The sequence below is a fragment of the Bombina bombina genome, chromosome 2, assembly GCF_027579735.1.
Source record: "Bombina bombina isolate aBomBom1 chromosome 2, aBomBom1.pri, whole genome shotgun sequence".
Taxonomy (NCBI): Eukaryota; Metazoa; Chordata; class Amphibia; order Anura; family Bombinatoridae; genus Bombina; species Bombina bombina.
Window position 1 is genome coordinate 291,099,532 of NC_069500.1, and position 19,104 is coordinate 291,118,635.

At 38.1% G+C, this 19,104-nt stretch overlaps 1 protein-coding gene across 2 annotated transcripts in view; it reads left to right on the forward strand.

Annotated features, from left to right (window-relative positions):
- The window catches only part of HSD17B4 (hydroxysteroid 17-beta dehydrogenase 4), a 790,821-nt gene that overhangs the window by 572,749 nt on the left and 198,968 nt on the right, over positions 1 to 19,104 (forward strand). For both annotated transcript variants that reach the window (XM_053701594.1, XM_053701593.1), the window contains exon 19: positions 12,120 to 12,189. In XM_053701594.1, the coding sequence (XP_053557569.1) occupies positions 12,120 to 12,189 (70 nt within the window). The remainder of the gene's footprint in view (positions 1 to 12,119; positions 12,190 to 19,104) is intronic.

Consider the following 19,104-nt stretch of genomic DNA (forward strand, 5'->3'; position numbering starts at 1 on the left):
TATTAGCAATTACCACAGAAGAGGCACAGCATAAGTACTGCAAAGGTAAAGGTGCACGATTCCCAGGTTCTGCCCAAACCTCAAATCCAGTAAATTTCCTTCTTTGGAAATTTACTGTGTTTCTATTAGCCTCTGCGTGACCTCGCAGGACCTGGTATGCAGACTTAGTGGTAATGTCATCTTTCCACTTTGGAGACTGTCTCTGAGGAAGGACTTTCTGAGCCGGGTCCCTTCCTTCTTTTAAATCTCTTTTCTCTGATGTTGCCTGCTTGGAGATTGAACGCTTGGTTTTGTCTAAGCATGGGTTTTACGAGTCGATCATTGAGACCATGACTGAGGTTTGCAGGCCAGTTTCTAGAGAATCAAAGGGCTACTCTTGGAGTGGAGTCAGAATTCCTCGATTTTTGCCAGTCTTCTGTTTGTTTCTCTGAGAATTGTAAAGGTCGGAAAGCTTCTGCTACTTTTCTTTCCCTTTGGTGAGAAGTATTAGTTATTTGGTTTATGAGACTGCTGAACAGCAGCCCCCTGAGAGAATTACAGCTCATTCCATTAGGGCTGTTTCTGCTTCTTGGGTTTTCAAGAATGAAGCTTCTGGGCAACAGATTTGCAAGGCTGCAACTTGGTCCTCTCTGCATAATTTTTCCAAATTTAAAAATTTTATGTTTTTTGTTTCGGCTGAGGCATCTTTTGGGAGAAAGGTTCTTCAAGCAGTGAGGCCTTCTGTTTAGGTTGCCTGTCTTGTCCCTCCCTTATTATCTGTGTCCTCTAACTTGGGTATTGATTCCCAACAGTAATTGATGATGATCCGTGGACTCACCGTATCATTAGAAAGAAAACAAAATTTATGCTTGCCTGATAAATTTCTTTCTTTCTTGACACGGTGAGTCCACGGCCTGCCCTGTTTTTCAGACAGTTTTTTTTGTTATTTTAAACCTCAGGCACCTCTGCAGCTTGTGTTACTTCCTTTCTCTCCTTTCCCTTGGTCGAATGACTGGGGTTTGTGGGAAGGGAAGTGATACTTAAAGGGACAGTCTACACCAGAAATGTTATTGTTTAAAAAGATAGATAATCCCTTTATTACCCATTCCCTAGTTTTGTATAGCCAACAAAGTTAGATAAATATAATTTTACCTCTGTGATTACATTGTATCTAAGCCTCTGCAAACTGCCCCCTTATTTCAGTTCTTTTGACAAACATCCATTTTAGCCAATCAGAATTGGCTCACTGGATCTCCACGTGCGTGAGCACAGTGTTATCTATATGACAAACGTGAACTAACACCCTCTAGTGGTGAAAAACTGTTAAAATGCTCTGAGAGAAGAGGCGGCCTTCAAGGGCTTAGAAATTTGCATATGAACCTCCTAGGTTTAGCTTTCAACTAAGAATACCAAGAGAACAAAGCAAAATTGGTGATAAATATAAATTGGAAATATGTTTAAAATTACATTCTCTATATGAATCATGAACGTTTATTTTGGACTAGACTGTCCCTTTAACAGCTTTGCTGTGGTGCTCTTTGCCTCCTCCTGCTGGCCAGGAGTGATATTCCCAACAGTAATTGATGATGATCCGTTGACTCACCGTGTCAAGAAAGAAAGAAATGTATCAGGTAAGCATAAATTTCATTTTTATTTACTTTTCTAGATGAAGCTACTACAGACAATATGACATGATTTAATATGGTGGGAGCTAATTCTACGGGCCATATGGTGGTTGTAAAGCTTATAGTCATGGCTTGTCTTATATAGAAGCAGTTTTGCAAGAATGCTATCTATTTGCAACAGCACTAGATGGCAGCACTATTTCCTGCATGTGGTGTTTTAGATGCCTACCTAGGTATCACTTAAAGGGATATGGAACTCAAACTTTTTCTTTCAAGATTTAGATAAAGCATGCAATTTTAAACAACTTTCTATTTTACTTCTATTATCAATTTTTCTTTGTTCTCTTGGTACCTTTTGTTAAAATACAGTGATGTATGCCTCGGAGCCTGCCCATTGCTGGAGCACTTTATGGCAGCAGTTTTGCAAGAATGTCATCCATTTGCAAGAGCACTAGATGGCAGCACTATTTCCTGCTATATAGTGCTCCAGATGCCTACCTAGGTATCTCTTCAACACAGAATATCATGGGAATGAAACACATTTGATGATAGAAGTAAATTGGAAGCTTTTATAAAAATGGTATGCTCTGTCTGTATCACAAAAGAAAATGTTTGGGTTTCATATCCCTTGAAACACAGAATATCATTGGAACAAAGCAAATTTGACAATTGAAGTCAATTGGAAACTTTTTTTAAAATAGTATGCTCTGTCTGAATCACAAAATAACATTTTTGGTTTCCATATCCCTTTAATTTAATAAAGGTTATTTAGTCATACAACATTGTTCAAACCATTAAATACAAAATGGCGTGCACATTTTAAGTAAATGGAACTGTAGCATTAAGTTAATTGTATTTGAATAAATTCTTCAAACACATTTCATCATTTACCATTTGCGTCTCCCTAGAAAGTATTGAGGGCTTGAGGGTATTTTGGTTGGTTATATACTGTCTAATATATTTACATTTTGTGTGTAAGTTATTAAAGATTTGAAGAGTGAGAAACAGTCGGGTGGAGTGTTGAAGTGTGCACAATTGAAATGATGTGGTCAGAAGTGGTCTTAGAAAGGTGGTATATTGAACCCAGGGCAAAATGTGAAATGGAGGCAGAAAGAGAGAAGCATTTCTGCTCTTATACCATAGGACTTAGAGATATTTTTAACAGTTCATTGTATATCTGAAGATATATATATATATATATATATATATACACAATTGTTTTTTATAGTTGGTCAGATATTAATTATTATTTGGGAAATATATACATCTCTGTTAGGAATATACAAGGGTTCATTTATTTTGCTGGAGTGAATTGAGACCTTACCATAAACAAATAATTCTGAATCATTACACATATTTATATGGTTATTAAATATTGTTAGCATTAATTTTTCCCCATATGTCGTCTTATGATTTCTTGCAATCCATACGTTTAAGTAGACACACAATATTTGGAATGGTATTTATCTCTTTTTGGCAACTCAATGTTACTATTTTGAAGACTTGCATTGACATTCATGTTTACTCTATCAGCAAGAAACAGAGAACTGCAGAAATCTGTTTCTCTTGACAGCACATGTTTTCTCTGAATCATCTTAGATCAGCGTCTTGATTCTTATATCTAATACTGTATCTCACAAAAGTGAGTACACCCTTCACATTTTTGTAAATATTTTATATCTTTTCATGTGACCACACTGATGAAATGACACTTTGCTATAATGTAAAGTAGTGAGTGTACAGCCTGCATAACAGTGTACATTTGCTGTCCCCCTCAAAATAACTCAACACACAGCCATTAATGTCAAAACCGTTGGCAACAAAAGTGAGTACACCCCTAAGTGGAAATGTCCAAATTGGGCCCAAAGTGTCAATATTTTGTGTGTCCTCTATTATTTTCCAGCACTGCCTTAACCCTCTTGGGCATGGAATTCACCAGAGTTTCACAGGTTGCCACTGGAGTCCTGTGAAGGTCAAGACAAACACCAAAAGGGGCTCCTACAAGTGCCCGAGTTGTGTAACGTGTAACGCCATGCTGCAATGCAAGCAGTTCAAACATCCACACAATAACACAAGCTACAAGATCAAGCATTTCCTTACGTGTACCACAAAATTTGTGGTGTACATGCTGAATTGCAACTGTGGCCTATTCTATATAGGTAAGACGTCAGATGACATTAAGAAAAGGATGGCTAATCACAGGAGTGCCATCCGGACGGCAATTGAGAAAGGCAAGAGTGACCAACCGGTGGCCAGACATTTTATGGAGAAGGGTCACTCTGTGGCGGACCTGAGATTTAAACTCATCGATCATGTACCCCCAATGCCTAGGGGAGGTGACAGGGACACCCGTCTCCTACAGAAGGAGGCCAAGTGGATTTTCACACTGGACACTATACACCCCAGAGGTTTGAACATGGGGATAGACTGGCATTGTTTTTTATGAACTAAGCTGTTTACGCTTCTAATGTATCTGGTTGTATCTTTCTAAGGGGATTAATTTAGTTTGTACAGTATCTGATACTATGTTTGCATTCTTTTATCCACAGTGGGTTCATGAAGTCTGATTGCTGATTGGCTGTAGGCTCTGCCCATATTTATCCTCCAGGAGGGGTGCCCAATGGGTGTACCCTTATTTAGGTTGTTTCTGTTATGTACATTAGTGGATGTTACTTTTGATGCACACCGCAGTGTTGACACATCACTGAGTGCTGGTGCTACTAACCTTGCACTACGGAACCCTGTTAGCACTAGTATTTTCTGTATCTAGGGGGATGGGACCTGCCTGTACTATGTATTTATTCACATTAGTTTAGGGGTCTCTTTTCCTTCATAGCGATCCTTATAATTCTGGGCCACCGGACTCTAGCAAACCTGTAATCATAGCATCAGCCTGAAACATACTGTGACCGACATATCTTTTGACTTTGGACCCCTGCCCCCCTATCTCATAGCAAAACTGTCACTCACACAGGGATAGGGGCTTGTCCCAGACGGCCTATCAGGGACCTTGCCTTACACAGTAATAATTGACTGGGCATGGCTTACACGCATGCGCACACTTATAGACATCCTTTTTGTGACCCTGTAAAATTGCCTATGCACGGACAATAGGTGTCTTGACCGCAAGACCGGTGCTGTCAGGTTAGAAATGACAGACGCATATACCCTTCTCATTGTGTATGTCAGACTGAACTAGCTGGGTTACTAGACCTAAGTGGGTGACTCCTGATATCTGGGTATTAGGGGTGTTGTACTATCTTCTACTGCATATCCTGCTGCATTTATTACGTTCATGACCCGGACCCTTCCTTCCCTTAGTAGTACCTTGGGGCCCTCTTACCATGCCATTTTAATAACTCTGTTTGTCCGGTGTGGGGGCTTGTCCTTTCTATCCTATTGGGTACCTAGCTGGAGCATTGGGGGCTGGACTGCGCCGGGTTTCCACGCATGCGCATATCCCTTGTTGTTCCGCTAGTAACTGTGCTAGATTCAGCGCGAGGTTGGTCCGATGCTGAACAGGGTGATTACATAGGTCGTGCTACACTTTGTGCATGTAATACGGTCACATCGTTTGAGGTATCTGTATAACGAGTTTGCTGTTATTTGCGTCTATAGCATTTATGGTACACATGACCCTTGACTATGTAGTACGGGTATTATGAGTTAGGCATTAACTATAAGTGCATTACGTGAATTGCATTTCAATATGATGAGGTGCCGATGTTTAACTAAACGTTTTTTCAACCCCTTTTTTCTACACATTCTTGTTTTCCTGTACTTAGCTAATAATATTGTGATATGTCTCTTTAAAAGGACACACTGCCACTGGGGTATTAGAAGTACTAATATACAGCAGGTGTATTATGTGGTAGGATGATGTGTTGATTTGCTAATTGACCTGATGCTAATTAACCATAATGATCTGGTTTCTTTGATGTCATTGTTGCATTGGTAAATGTATTTACTTTGAACTGGTTGTTTGGTTGCTATGGCAACCATTTTTGGCGGTTTTTTGCACTAGGGGGAGGGGTTTGTGTATGCTTAAATGTTTGTCTCACTTGTATGTTGTTGGTCTGATGAAGGGGAGCATTCCCCGAAACGTTACTGAATAAACTACTTGTTTTTTACTTAAGTCCAGAGAGTGCTGTTTCCTGTTTTGCTACATTTCAACTACTCTAGCACCCTGGCCCTTGGAGAACTGTTTGTGAGAGTGCAACTGACTCTTTTTGCTTATATATATATATATATATATACACAATTGTTTTTTATAGTTGGTCAGATATTAATTGTTATTTGGGAAATATATACATCTCTGTTAGGAATATACAAGGGTTCATTTATTTTGCTGGAGTGAATTGAGACCTTACCATAAACAAATCATTCTGAATCATTACACATATTTATATGGTTATTAAATATTGTTAGCATTAATTTTTCCCCATATGTCGTCTTATGATTTCTTGCAATCCATACGTTTAAGTAGACACACAATATTTGGAATGGTATTTATCTCTTTTTGGCAACTCAATGTTACTATTTTGAAAACTTGCATTGACATTCATGTTTACTCTATCAGCAAGAAACAGAGAACTGCAGAAATCTGTTTCTCTTGACAGCACATGTTTTCTCTGAATCATCTTAGATCAGCGTCTTGATTCTTATATCTAATACTGTATCTCACAAAAGTGAGTACACCCTTCACATTTTTGTAAATATTTTATATCTTTTCATGTGACCACACTGATGAAATGACACTTTGCTATAATATAAAGTAGTGAGTGTACAGCCTGCATAACAGTGTACATTTGCTGTCCCCCTCAAAATAACTCAACACACAGCCATTAATGTCAAAACCGTTGGCAACAAAAGTGAGTACACCCCTAAGTGGAAATGTCCAAATTGGGCCCAAAGTGTCAATATTTTGTGTGTCCTCTATTATTTTCCAGCACTGCCTTAACCCTCTTGGGCATGGAATTCACCAGAGTTTCACAGGTTGCCACTGGAGTCCTCTTCCACTCCTCCATGATGACATCACAGGGCTGGTAGATGTTAGAGACCTTACGCTCCCCCACCTTCCGTTTAAAGGATGCCCCACAGACGCTCAATAGGGTTTAGGTCTGGAGGCATGCTTGGCCAGTTCATCACCTTTACCCTCAGCTTCTTTAGCAAGGCAGTGGTCATCTTGGAGGTGTGTTTTGGGTTGTTATCATGTTGGAATACTGCTCTGCCTCATTATGTCACAGTACATGTTGGCATTCATGGTTCCCTCAATGAACTGTAGCTCCCCAGTGCCGGCAGCACTCATGCAGGCCCTGACCATGACACTCCCACCACCATGCTTGACTGTTGGCAAGACAGACTTATCTTTGTACTCCTCACCTGGTTGCCACAACACATGCTTGACACCATCTGAACTAAATAAGTTTATTTTGGTCTCATCGGACCACAGGACATGGTTCCAGTAATCCATGTCCTTAATCTGCTTGTCTTCAGCAAACTGCAGGCTTTCTTGTACATCATCTTTAGAAGAGGCTTCCTTCTGGGACGACAGCCATGCAGACCAATTTTATGCAGTGTGCAGCGTATGGTCTGAGCATTGACAGGCTGACCCCCAACCCCTTCAACCTCTGCAGCAATGCTGGCAGCACTCATACATCTATTTCCCAAAGACAACATCTGGATATGATGCTGAGCACATGCACTCAACTTCTTTGGTCGACCATGGTGAGGCATGTTCTGAGTGGAACCTGTCCTGTGAAACCACTGTATGGTCTTGCTGCAGCTCAGTTTCAGGGTCTTGGCAATCTTCTTATAGCCTAGGCCAAAATTATATAGAGCAACAATTCTTTTTTTCAGATCCTCAGAGAGTTCTTTGCCATGAGGTACCATGTTGAACTTCCAGTGACCAGTATGAGAGTGTGAGGGCGATAACACCAAATTTAACACACCTGCTCTCCATTCACACCTGAGACCTTGTAACGCTAACGAGTCACATGACACCGGGGAGGGAAAATGGCTAATTGGGCCCAATTTAGACATTTCCACTTAGGGGTGTACTCACTTTTATTGCCAAAGGTTTAGATATTAATTGCTGTGTGTTAAGTTATTTTGAGGGGACAGCACATTTACACTGTTATTCAGACTGTACACTCACTACCTTACATTGTAGCAAAGTGTCATTTCTTCAGTGTTGTCACATGAAGAGATATAATAAAATATTTACAAAAATGTGAGGGGTGTACTCACTTTTGTGAGATACTGTATATATGAAATAGATGTGACTAGTTCCTTTACTAGTTCTGCTTTGCAACATTTTTAGTCCGTAGCTCTGTTTTTTTACATTATCAAAATGTGCCTTTAAAAAAAGATATTAAAAAATAAATTATCCATATAATGTAATGCAGAGTTCTTCAAACTGCTGGATGTCTTTTACTGTGTCACCCCCCTCCCCTTCAACTTTGTGGTGTGCAACCACTGCTTCTAAATGTTTTGACACATTCATTTGAAACAACACATTTTAAGCCTGTTTGCTCTGTATGAATATTTAATGTTATCAGAATGCTCTGCTATTTGTTTTGCCTATATTCATTTGGGAATCATGTTTGAAATCTTAAAATTAACATTTGAACAACATTAACTTGCACAATGTTAATCAGCACTAGAAATAGGGAAAAATAACATTCAAAACATTCAGTGGTAGAAAGGAATATCATGAGCAATGTATGGCAATCAATCATTCTTAATAACTAACTAGTTGCCATATCAGTGTTGCAGCCAGTCCCAAAGCTTTTCTCCTGCACTCCCTTTCCGTTTTCTATCAATGCCTAGATGAGATAAGCTGCAGAAGAATTATAGATTGCTAAGGTTAAGCTTCTGCTGGGATGTCTGATATGAGTTTTTAAAAACACTGTTGGGAGATGCATCCGATTTGAAGATGGATAGTTTGGGCCTGTAGCGTCAAAAATGGTTGCAAGGTATAAGCTTTTGTATTTTATGTGAAATGCTTTTATATGTAGTTTCTTAAGGGGTTTCAAGAGGCGCATCTGATCTGACTTTTGAACATATAGCTTCTTTGAAGGATTACTGGGAGACATACATCTTATCTAATCTGAGGTCATAATTGAGAAACTATGAACTTAACTTTAGGCAATAATCGATTCAAGTCTTTTAAGTCACTATCATATTCTATGTCAAATATCAGACATTTGGAAAACGAATGCAGTGTGTGGACACTAAGCTAATTAACAAAACACCTCTAGCTCCCCTCAGGAGGTCCCCTAGTGGACCCAACAATAAATAGTTAATATAGTGGAGAGGCGAGCGCCAGAAAGGCTGAGGTGGCGGAGTGATAGATTAAAACAGTGTTAGTGTGAAGTATACAAGAATGTAAAGTTTAATACATGACAAAGAAAAATACAATATACAATATATATCATGGATCCATGTAACAATGGTTGTAGAAAATCAGATAAAAACAAATAAAAACAGATAGTTAAAATGTCTTGAAGTGGTTGCTGTCCTGTTGTGAAAACAACAAGGACGTTCAGAAGAAAGTCCAAATTAACAGTCCTAAAAAGTCATATCCTTATATATCCGTGGTTGTTGAGACAAAAATTGAATGGCAATTGATGAATCACAAGTGGAAAAAAATGTGAAAAAATTGGAAAGAACTTTTAAAAATTCCACTAAAGTGACAAAATATCAGTGAAAACAGTAAAAAACATCCAATAAAGTGATGAAACGATAAAAAAGTTACAAAGTCATTGTGGGAGAAAAACTGTGACTCTAGGTGAATGATGTAGTGGTAGGTGCTTTAATCCATTAGAATACATGAGGATCTCCAAAAAATGTGTTCAAATATCTCCATATAAGGCCTATACAGAGGCCGAAACGCGTCGACTTAACCAAAGTAAGTTCACTACCTATATTTGATTCTATTTTGGAACATATTCTACAGTAGTGTTTATATTTTTTCACAGGTTTTTTTGTTTTTATTTGGAGATATTTGAACACATTTTTTTGAGATCCTCATGTATTCTAATGGATTAAAGCACCTACCACTACATTCATTCACCTAGAGTCACAGTTTTTTTCAACAATGACTTTGTAACTTTTTTATCGTTTCATCACTTTATTGGATGTTTTTTTACTGTTTTCACTGATATTTTGTCACTTTAGTGGAATTTTTAAAAGTTCTTTCCAATTTTCTCACATTTTTTTCCACTTGTGATTCATCAATTGCCATTCAATTTTTGTCTCAACAACCACAGATATATAAGGATATGACTTTTTAGGACTGTTAATTTGGACTTTCTTCTGAACGTCCTTGTTGTTTTCACAACAGGACAGCAACCACTTCAAGACATTTTAACTATCTGTTTTTATTTGTTTTTATCTGATTTTCTATAACCATTGTTACATGGATCCATGATATATATTGTATTTTTCTTTGTCATGTATTAAACTTTACATTCTTGTATTCTTCACACTAACACTGTTTTAATCTATCACTCCGCCACCTCAGCCTTTCTGGCGCTCGCCTCTCCACTATATTAAATATCAGACATTTTCAGACTAAATATGTTTTGTTTTTTTAAAATGATGTGATGTAATTGCATTTTTGTTGTATAACAAATTAAACAAAACAAACCAGTGCTTGATAGAGTGCCTGTGAAACAGTATCTGTTAACAAAGAGTAGTGCTCTATTTTTTTGTGAGAAGTAGAGAGAGACTCTACCATACTGTACACACAAAAAAACAAAAACAGAAATGGTGTAAACAAAAAAAAAAATCTATATTTCAGTTGACAAATTGTAAGCACATGGTACATACTTAAATGTAAAATGGATTTGTTTCCAAAAAAAATTAAAAGTATAATCAAATTAAAGTGATCAAATTAGTCTTAAAATTAGTTTAATTCAGATGTTCAAGCATTTTTCATGAACAGTAAATATCTTGCATTTTGCTTTTGTATAAGAAGGAAAGGGTTAAATAATCCAAACTTACAGATCACTTGGAGATCCAACTGCACTGCTTACAAACTTCAGTTCTGGACTCCGATGGGGCAATAAATGTGACAACACATGTTAGTGGAACTTTATCCATGCAAGTTGGTTCTGTGGTGTGATTGACAGGTGAAATTGACAGCCATGATGGGCTGGTCCTGTGGAAGTTAAGAGTAGTTAAAGTATCAGTGATGAAGTGGGTAGAACAAGCAACAGTCACTTGTACAGCCCACACAGACTCATTGGCGCACCGGTGGCAATGCTCCCTTAAATTGTGGCCAGCCTGCCCCAACTGCTGCAGCTCACAGGGAAATCTTATGATGTTCTGGTAGGAAAGTCCGGCACTGCTCATCAGATGTTCTCAGCTATCTCTAGTTCATAGCTGTTCTGGAGCTGACATTAACAAAGGATACCAAGAGAACAAAAGTTTGATGATAGAAGTAAATTGTAAAGTTATAAAACTGGATGTTCTATCACAGAACATATAGGTTTCATTTTTACTTGCATATCCCTTTGAGGTTTATAAGGATCCTCTTTCTACACTTATGTACTAATATAGTGGGGTTAAAGCTTAAATGAGTGGTTGTCAATTTTACTTTTAGACGCCAATTAAAATACAGAGAAGCCAGTTAAGGGTATTTACATATAGATAATGTCAAAATAATTTAAAAAGGAGACAAAAGTAAAATTCTAGGAGCTTTGGTTTCCTGGCTCGCAGGATTTACCGAGCCCTTACTTGGTGATACAATTTTAATGGGACGTTAACTTTTAAAATGCATATTAAAGAGCCCTAGTTAAACAAGTTAAAATATGTATTTATTTATTTATTTGCTTGAAAAAGGGTACTAAGCTCTAATTGGTCACTGGCTAATAAGCAGAACTTAGTTTATTGGTAGACAGTGACACGCTTCGTTAGCATAAAAAAAAAATCCTCCTCGATACAGGTTCATCTATAATTCTTTTTCAAATGCTATCTTTTAGATACTAAAAAAGAAAAACAAAATGTAATGTGCATTTAAATGATAAAGAAAAAAAAACACAGCTCTGATACTATGGCAGATATCAATTGTTACTGTGCCTAACCTTTATTAGGAACAGTTGTCAGTATGTTAGGGGTTTACAGTCGTATACATTTTCCTTAAACTTTTTAAATACCACTAAGTGAAACTTTTCGGCCCTGTTTTAAAAGTATCACAACATTCTCATTTAACAGAGCTGTCTGCGAAAAGTTATCTACTTAATTACATTCTACCTCTCCTATATATCATGTATAATAAATTAATTTAGAGCAAAATGTCACAGATTTAGTTTGATCTTATAATTTAAAACCATTTCATGACTTTGGTGCCCTTTAATAAATGAATGTTCCCTTTTTTAATGAAAGGGAAACAATTGTTTTTAATCCATTAAATTGTACAAGTGTTGGTCAGGTACATGATGGTACACTTCTGTCATTGGAAAAGACCTACTAGATGAAGATTCATGTTTGCTTTCCTTTCTCCAACAGGCTGCTCTATACCGTCTCAGTGGTGACTGGAATCCTTTGCATATCGATCCCAGCTTTGCTGCACTTGGAGGTTAGTCATTTTAATGAAGTTCTTTTTTTTAAGAGAATTAATGTATTTTTCAGCTTCTTTATCTTTATTTGTCTACTTTGTAAAATCTCATTTAAAGATGAAATAGAACTTTTTGCTTTTTATATAAATTCTTTAATAATGAAATATATATTTTGAAAAGAAGATTTTATTGTCATATATAGGATTTACAGTTTTCAATGAAGATTTCTGCCAACTCAACGAAGTGGCATGTATTAAGGTTCCTTTGGGTTATGCTGTGATATACCTTCCTTTATATACTGCTCACTTTCCTGCTGGTGATAAATCACATATTCTCAAGTTAGTAATTATTAGGAGAGAGAAGATGAGACCATGGCCTCTATTTATCAAGCCGTCAACCGCAAATACGCTGGAATTCCGCAGCGTAATTGTGGCGAGCTTGATTCTCCTTAGTTATCAAACTCTACAGACCGTCAAAAGTAGAATTTTGTGACGTAACATACGATCCGCCAGTCTTAGTCCGACACAGATCGATGGTTACGTCACTACAGATGTTCCAAATGCAAGTTCGGCACTCTCTGACTACTTTTGTTAGTTATCAAATAACTACCAGGTACGCTCACCACTATTCCGGCCCAGCGTACCTGGTTTTCAATCCGCCGCCCTTGAGGCGGCGGATGCCATAGGAATCAATAGGAGTCTGAAAGCAGTGAAAGCTTATGTTTGCTGCTGCCCGATATCCCATTGATTCCTATGGGAGAATAAAAGTTATCTTTACACCTAACACCCTAACATGTACCCCAAGTCTAAACACCCCTAATCTGCCGCCCCCTACACCGCTGCCACCTACATTATACTTATTAACCCCTAATCTGCCACCCCTACACCGCCGCCACCTACATTATACTTATTAACCCCTAATCTGCCGACGCCACCTACGTAAAAGTATTAACTCCTAATCTGCCGCCCCTAACATCGCCGCCGCATACCTACAATTATTAACCCCTAATCTGCCGCCCCCAATGTCGCCGCCATTATACTAAAGTTATTAACCCCTAAACCTAAGTCTAACCCTAACACCCCCTAACTTAAATATCATTTAAATAAATCTAACTAAATATTACTATCATTAACTAAATTATTCCTATTTAAAACTAAATACTTACCTATAAAATAAACCCTAAGCTAGCTACAATATAACTAATAGTTATATTGTAGCTAGCTTAGGGTTTATTTTTATTTTACAGGCAAGTTTGTATTTATTTTAACTAGGTAGAATAGTTATTAAATAGTTATTAACTATTTAATAACTACCTAGCTAAAATAAATACAAATTTACCTGTAAAATAAAACCTAACCTAAGTTACACTAACACATAACACTACACTATAATTAAATAAATTAACTAAATTAACAACAATTAAATAAATTAAATACAATTAGCTAAAGTACAAAAAAACCCCACTAAATTACAGAAAATAAAAAACAAATTACAGATATTTAAACTAATTACACCTAATCTAATAGCCCTATCAAAATAAAATAAAAAATCCCCCCCCCCCCCCAAATAAAAAAAGCCCTAGCCTAAACTAAACTACCAATAGCCCTTAAAAGGGCCTTTTGCGGGGCATTGCCCCAAAGTAATAAGTTCTTTTACCTGTAAAAAATAAAAAACAAACAACCCCCCCAACAGTAAAACCCACCATCCACACAACCAACCCCCCAAATAAAACCCTAACAAAAAAAACTAAGCTCCCCATTGCCCTGAAAAGGGCATTTGGATGGGCATTGCCCTTTAAAGGGCAGTTAGCTCTTTTGCAGGCCCAAAGCCCTAACCTAAAAAATAAACCCACCCAATACACCCTTAAAAAAATCCTAACACTAACCCCATGAAGATTCACTTACCGGGAGACGTCTTCATCCATGCGGCAAGATGTCCTCAACGAATCCGGCAGAAGTGGTCCTCCAGACGGGCAGAAGTCTTCATCCAGATGGCATCTTCTATCTTTATCCAGACGGCGCGGAGCGGGTCCATCTTCAAGACATCCGACGCGGAGCATCCTCTTCCAACGACATCTTCTTGCTGAATGAATATCACTTTAAGTGACGTCATTCAAGATGGCGTCCCTTCGATTCCGATTGGCTGATAGAATTCTATCAGCCAATCGGAATTAAGGTAGAAAAAATCCTTTTGGCTGATGCAATCAGCCAATAGGATTGATCTTCAATCCTATTGGCTGATCCAATCAGCCAATAGGATTGAGCTCGCATTTTATTTTGGGGGGCTTTTTTATTTTGATAGGGCTATTAGATTAGATGTAATTAGTTTAAAGTGTCAGTAAACCTAAAAATAATGTTATATAATTCTGCACATAGTGCAGAATTATATAACATTATTTTACTGCTATAGTTCTAAAACCCTTTTTTCCCTTTTAATATTTAAAAAACATGCCGTACAGTATACCAATAAAGCTGGGAAAAAGCCGAAGAGCAGCGAGATCGATGACTGTTAGTTAACAGCAGTCCGCTGCTCATCGCGCCGTACTTGTTGCGTGGCTTTTTAACAGCTTTTTTGGTAACTTTGGGGAATGTATTCAGGTCCGCAGCAGCGATGTTAGGCGAGCGTATTGGTGCCGGTGAATGCAGCACAGTTGACGCTTTTATAAATATAGGCCAATTTAACCCCAAACATAGTCCTTGGAATTCCAGTGAAACGCACGATATACAAAAAAATGGGACTTTATATGTTTCTGATTCAGTTGTGAAGAAAAAAAATTGACTTCTCAACTTGTTTGTAGATTGAGTCAAACCAGCTATTTTTTTAAATTCATTTCATCATGAACATCTTCCTGATATAATTTGTTACTTAAAAATGAAAATCTGAAAGCTTATACAAATTAGCCTGTGAAAATTATGGAGAAACAATCCTGTTAGTCTGATGTTCTTATTTAAACGACCTTTAGAAGAAAAGAAGGTTAAAACCTAAAAGCTCTGTTATCCTAAACAGCAAGCTCTGAAAAATGCTTGACTGTGTACAAAATGACTAGTGATAGTAACTTCCTGAAATAAAATTGCTCTTAGATGATTACCCAAATATCCAACTTTTCAACCACAAAGCTTACCTTTCTCAACTCATGGATAAGTATTCACACTGCAAGACTGGGCAAGCAACATATTTTCACTGTACCGGCATTGCCTACCAAAGTAGTGCTTATACCAGGAACAACTGGGTTATAGAAAGGACAAAAAATAAATAAAAACTTTTTGTTACACAGTTTGTCCATTAAAAGGATCTGTAAAAGAGAAGGCATCTTTGAAGGAATTAATAATGCTGCTTTGGACTAGGGAAGATCATTTATCAAAAATAAAATTAGATTGGATTGACATGCTAAAGCATAATCAACACTTTTCAATCTCATATATACTGATAATCACTTTTAAAGGATCTTTTTTGTGAGGGCTACCATTTTTAAGGAAGCATGAGCAGTCGAATCAGTAAGTCGATCAGAGGTCAAGCTAGAAATCTCATTTAGGTAAACAAAGTCTTATTCTCAGCCTCTTGGGTAATAGGAGAACCCTTCAAGTCAATAAATCTGAAGCAATTTTAGAATAATGTTACAAATTTTAAAGTATTTTTTATTATTTTTGTGCAAAGTTTAACACAGCTTATACAGTCACCGTACGAGGGACTATAACCTTCCTTTTTTCCATAGGAGATGCTGTAAATCAAACCCAGTATTTGCCTAGGACATAGCTTACATCAGTTACACAAAGCCACTAACAAACAAAACCATAGTAATACTTAAACACTTATTTGAGCTGCAGAAGTGAGGAGATGACGTATAAGCGAGACATCAGAGTTTACAAATGGAAAAAACAAAAAACTGGCCTGTCAGATGTGAAAATGCTGCTTATGCATCAGCCCTGCTGTCGTAAAAATGTGAACATCATTTTTATGTTCCCAGGAGAAAAACTTAAAATGAGCGCTTTGGAAACTTCTGTTGGGTGGGCAAACAAGTTGGAGAGAACAGTAGATAAGGCAGTACGCTGAAACTTTGCCAAACTATGGCCCTGTGCCACTGGGAATTTTTAGAAAGTGTTATATGTTTAATAGCCATAAGTTTATACGTGGCCCTTAAAGGGCCATACTAGTCAAAATAATAACATGCTCTAATTTGTTAGAGCATATAATTGTAAGAATATCAACCCTACACTACTGTGTTTAACCTTACAGGGCACTTCTGGTCCTGAGCAGAAACCACCAGTGATTGGATCAGTGAGTCATACGTACAACTAGCTCTACTGATTGTATCAGGGACGGTTTTCACTAGGGACCAGCAGTGTTCCGGGGGTCCCGAACTGCACTTCTACTGTATGTTTTAAGGGACAGTATATGTTAAAAATTATGTTACATAATTCTGCACAGAGTGTAACATTATCTTAGCAACAGATTGAAAAAACAAAATATTTTAGAGATTTTATCCCCCAAAGTTACACTTACCTCGTTTCTTCTCCAGGCTCTTCTAATCAGATCTTTTCAAAAGCGATTTGAGGGCGCACAAATAACAGTGTGCCTGAATGCGCTATTGAGTTAAATGTAGCGCGCTCCCACTCTAGTCTGGTAGCGGGAGCGAGCTACATTTAGCTCAATAGCGCAATCGGGCATGCTGTGATTAGACTAGTGACGTGTCGTCATAGGAGGCAGGTGATGCAGCGCCTCACCAGTCCTATGTGTGTATTACACTTCTTTTTATTATGTTCAAATAAAAATTTTTTTAAAGTTAATATATATATATATATATATATATATATATATATAAAAATTGTAGTCAAGGTACCCCCTAGACTAGTGCTTTCCAAACTGTGTGTCGGGACACACTAGTGTGTCGGCAGCAGTGTGTAGGTGTGTCCCTGCTTCAGCACAAATTTTTTTTAAATTTTTTTTTTTTTGGTTTTTGACTTTCCGCCTGCCTGCTACGCATATCACATGGTTGACACGTGATTGATACCTAGGGGGACACAGATCATCTTAACCTATTGGCTCAGCTCAGTGGAAACTGAAACTATTCCCATTGGTGGCACATTGGCTCCTGACTGCATGTGTAGTCTCCTTAATTGGCTCGTGACTGCATGTGTAGTCAGGGAGTGGGAGAGCAGTGTGTTTGCAGCGCGGGCAGTAGTCAGTCGGACTCACCGAGCTCTGAGGGCTACAGCTTAAATGCTGATCTGAAGTCAGTGGGGTTTTTGTGCAACTAGCTCCCAGTAGTGCATTGCTGCTCCTGCTCTTGATATATGGATAGGAAATGGAAGCTTAAGAAATGCTTGATGATGATATGCGAGTGTCTTTACCTAATATTACACCAAATATTCAGAAATTGTGTTCATCCCATCAACCCATTAAAATAGTAAGTAGCTATTGATGTTATTAAACTTTTTTTTAATTCTTGCACATACTTACTGTTACTTGTAAATACATTTCATTATTATATAATTCATGTATGTGTCTGTATCTCTTAAAACAAGTTAGTTTAACCTCCTTTTTGCTAGTACAACTGAATTACTGTGTCGCGAAATGATGTAGGTCTAAAAAGTGTGTGACCAACATAAAAAGTTTGGAAAGCTCTGCCCTAGACCCTCCCTGCCCCCGCCACCATTCTCAAACAGTTACTATGCTGCTTTGCATCCATATTGCGCAAAGAAGGAGAGGCTGTGAGCCGTTCAGCTCCCCCTCTATTGTGCAACATGGATGTTTTTGTGACTTTTTGTATGAGCCGCTAGAGACTGCGCCACCCAGTGGCATTTAAGTCTCTTCGCAGCCCATACCGCTCCTAATGAGGCGAACCAATCGGGAACCAATCAGCGGCCCGCTCTCTCCTCTCTTAGATCTTTACATCTAGTAGCCAGCAGACTGGGTGGGAAAAGAGAGTGCTGCGGAGTGAGACGAGTCACGTGACGTGACATGTAATAGAGCCGTTACCGTGCACTTCAGCGGCAGAGTCAGTGAGTGAGACAGCGGTAGTAGATAAACTGACTGAGCTGCTCGTCTACTGCAAGCAAAGTTCTTCAAAGAGAAGTGAAAGTGACTCAGAGGTGTGGACTCTGGTCTCTGTTACCTAATACCTACACTGCGCTGTCAGTTACAGAGTCAGCCAGGTGAGCAGGACAGACTCAGTCACAAAAACATCGGCAGCTGAGTCCGACTCCATCATGATGATTAATGACCCCTGATCTGAGATAGGCAGAAGGCCTGATAGTCCGAGGTCTGGGGAATTACACTCATGTATTTTAAGTTTAATCATTAGCTCTCAATGTTATGCAGAGACAAATACAGCTCTAGCTAATATTGCTAGTATAGTTAACTCAGATGTGCTTCGCTTGTGTTCCCCAGTTAAACAGATATGTTTATATGACTTATGTTTCATTTGTCCCTGTATACATGTTCATATTAAGCTGAAGGGGTCCTTATATTGTAAATTATTATATGATGTTCTAAACGCGAGTGAGTCCATTGCAAATGTGCAATTCATTTCATTTTCAATTTAATTTCCCTAAGTCTTAGGGAAATTAAATTGAAAATCAAATTAATTAGTTACTATGGTCAGATCTGGTGACGGTCACGGTGTATATGGAATCGTCTTAAAGGGACATTGATTGTAGCCAACATTGAAATCTACAAGTACAAAATGTTCCAGTGAGACTCTTTACTGTAAGGGTCGAACATGGAGCATATCCAAATAGAGTGTGCAGTGTGCACCAGCTTTTTAGATAGCATGCCTGCTCAGTTAATTTGCGGTGGCTTGTAACTATCAAGTACGTATCATACAACCCAACGCAGAAACAATCAGCTTTCTCAAGAGACAAATTGTTTAAAACACTTGTGCAAAAAAGCATATCTATCAATCTAGAGGCTCCACGTGCCAGTACACCCTAAAAGCT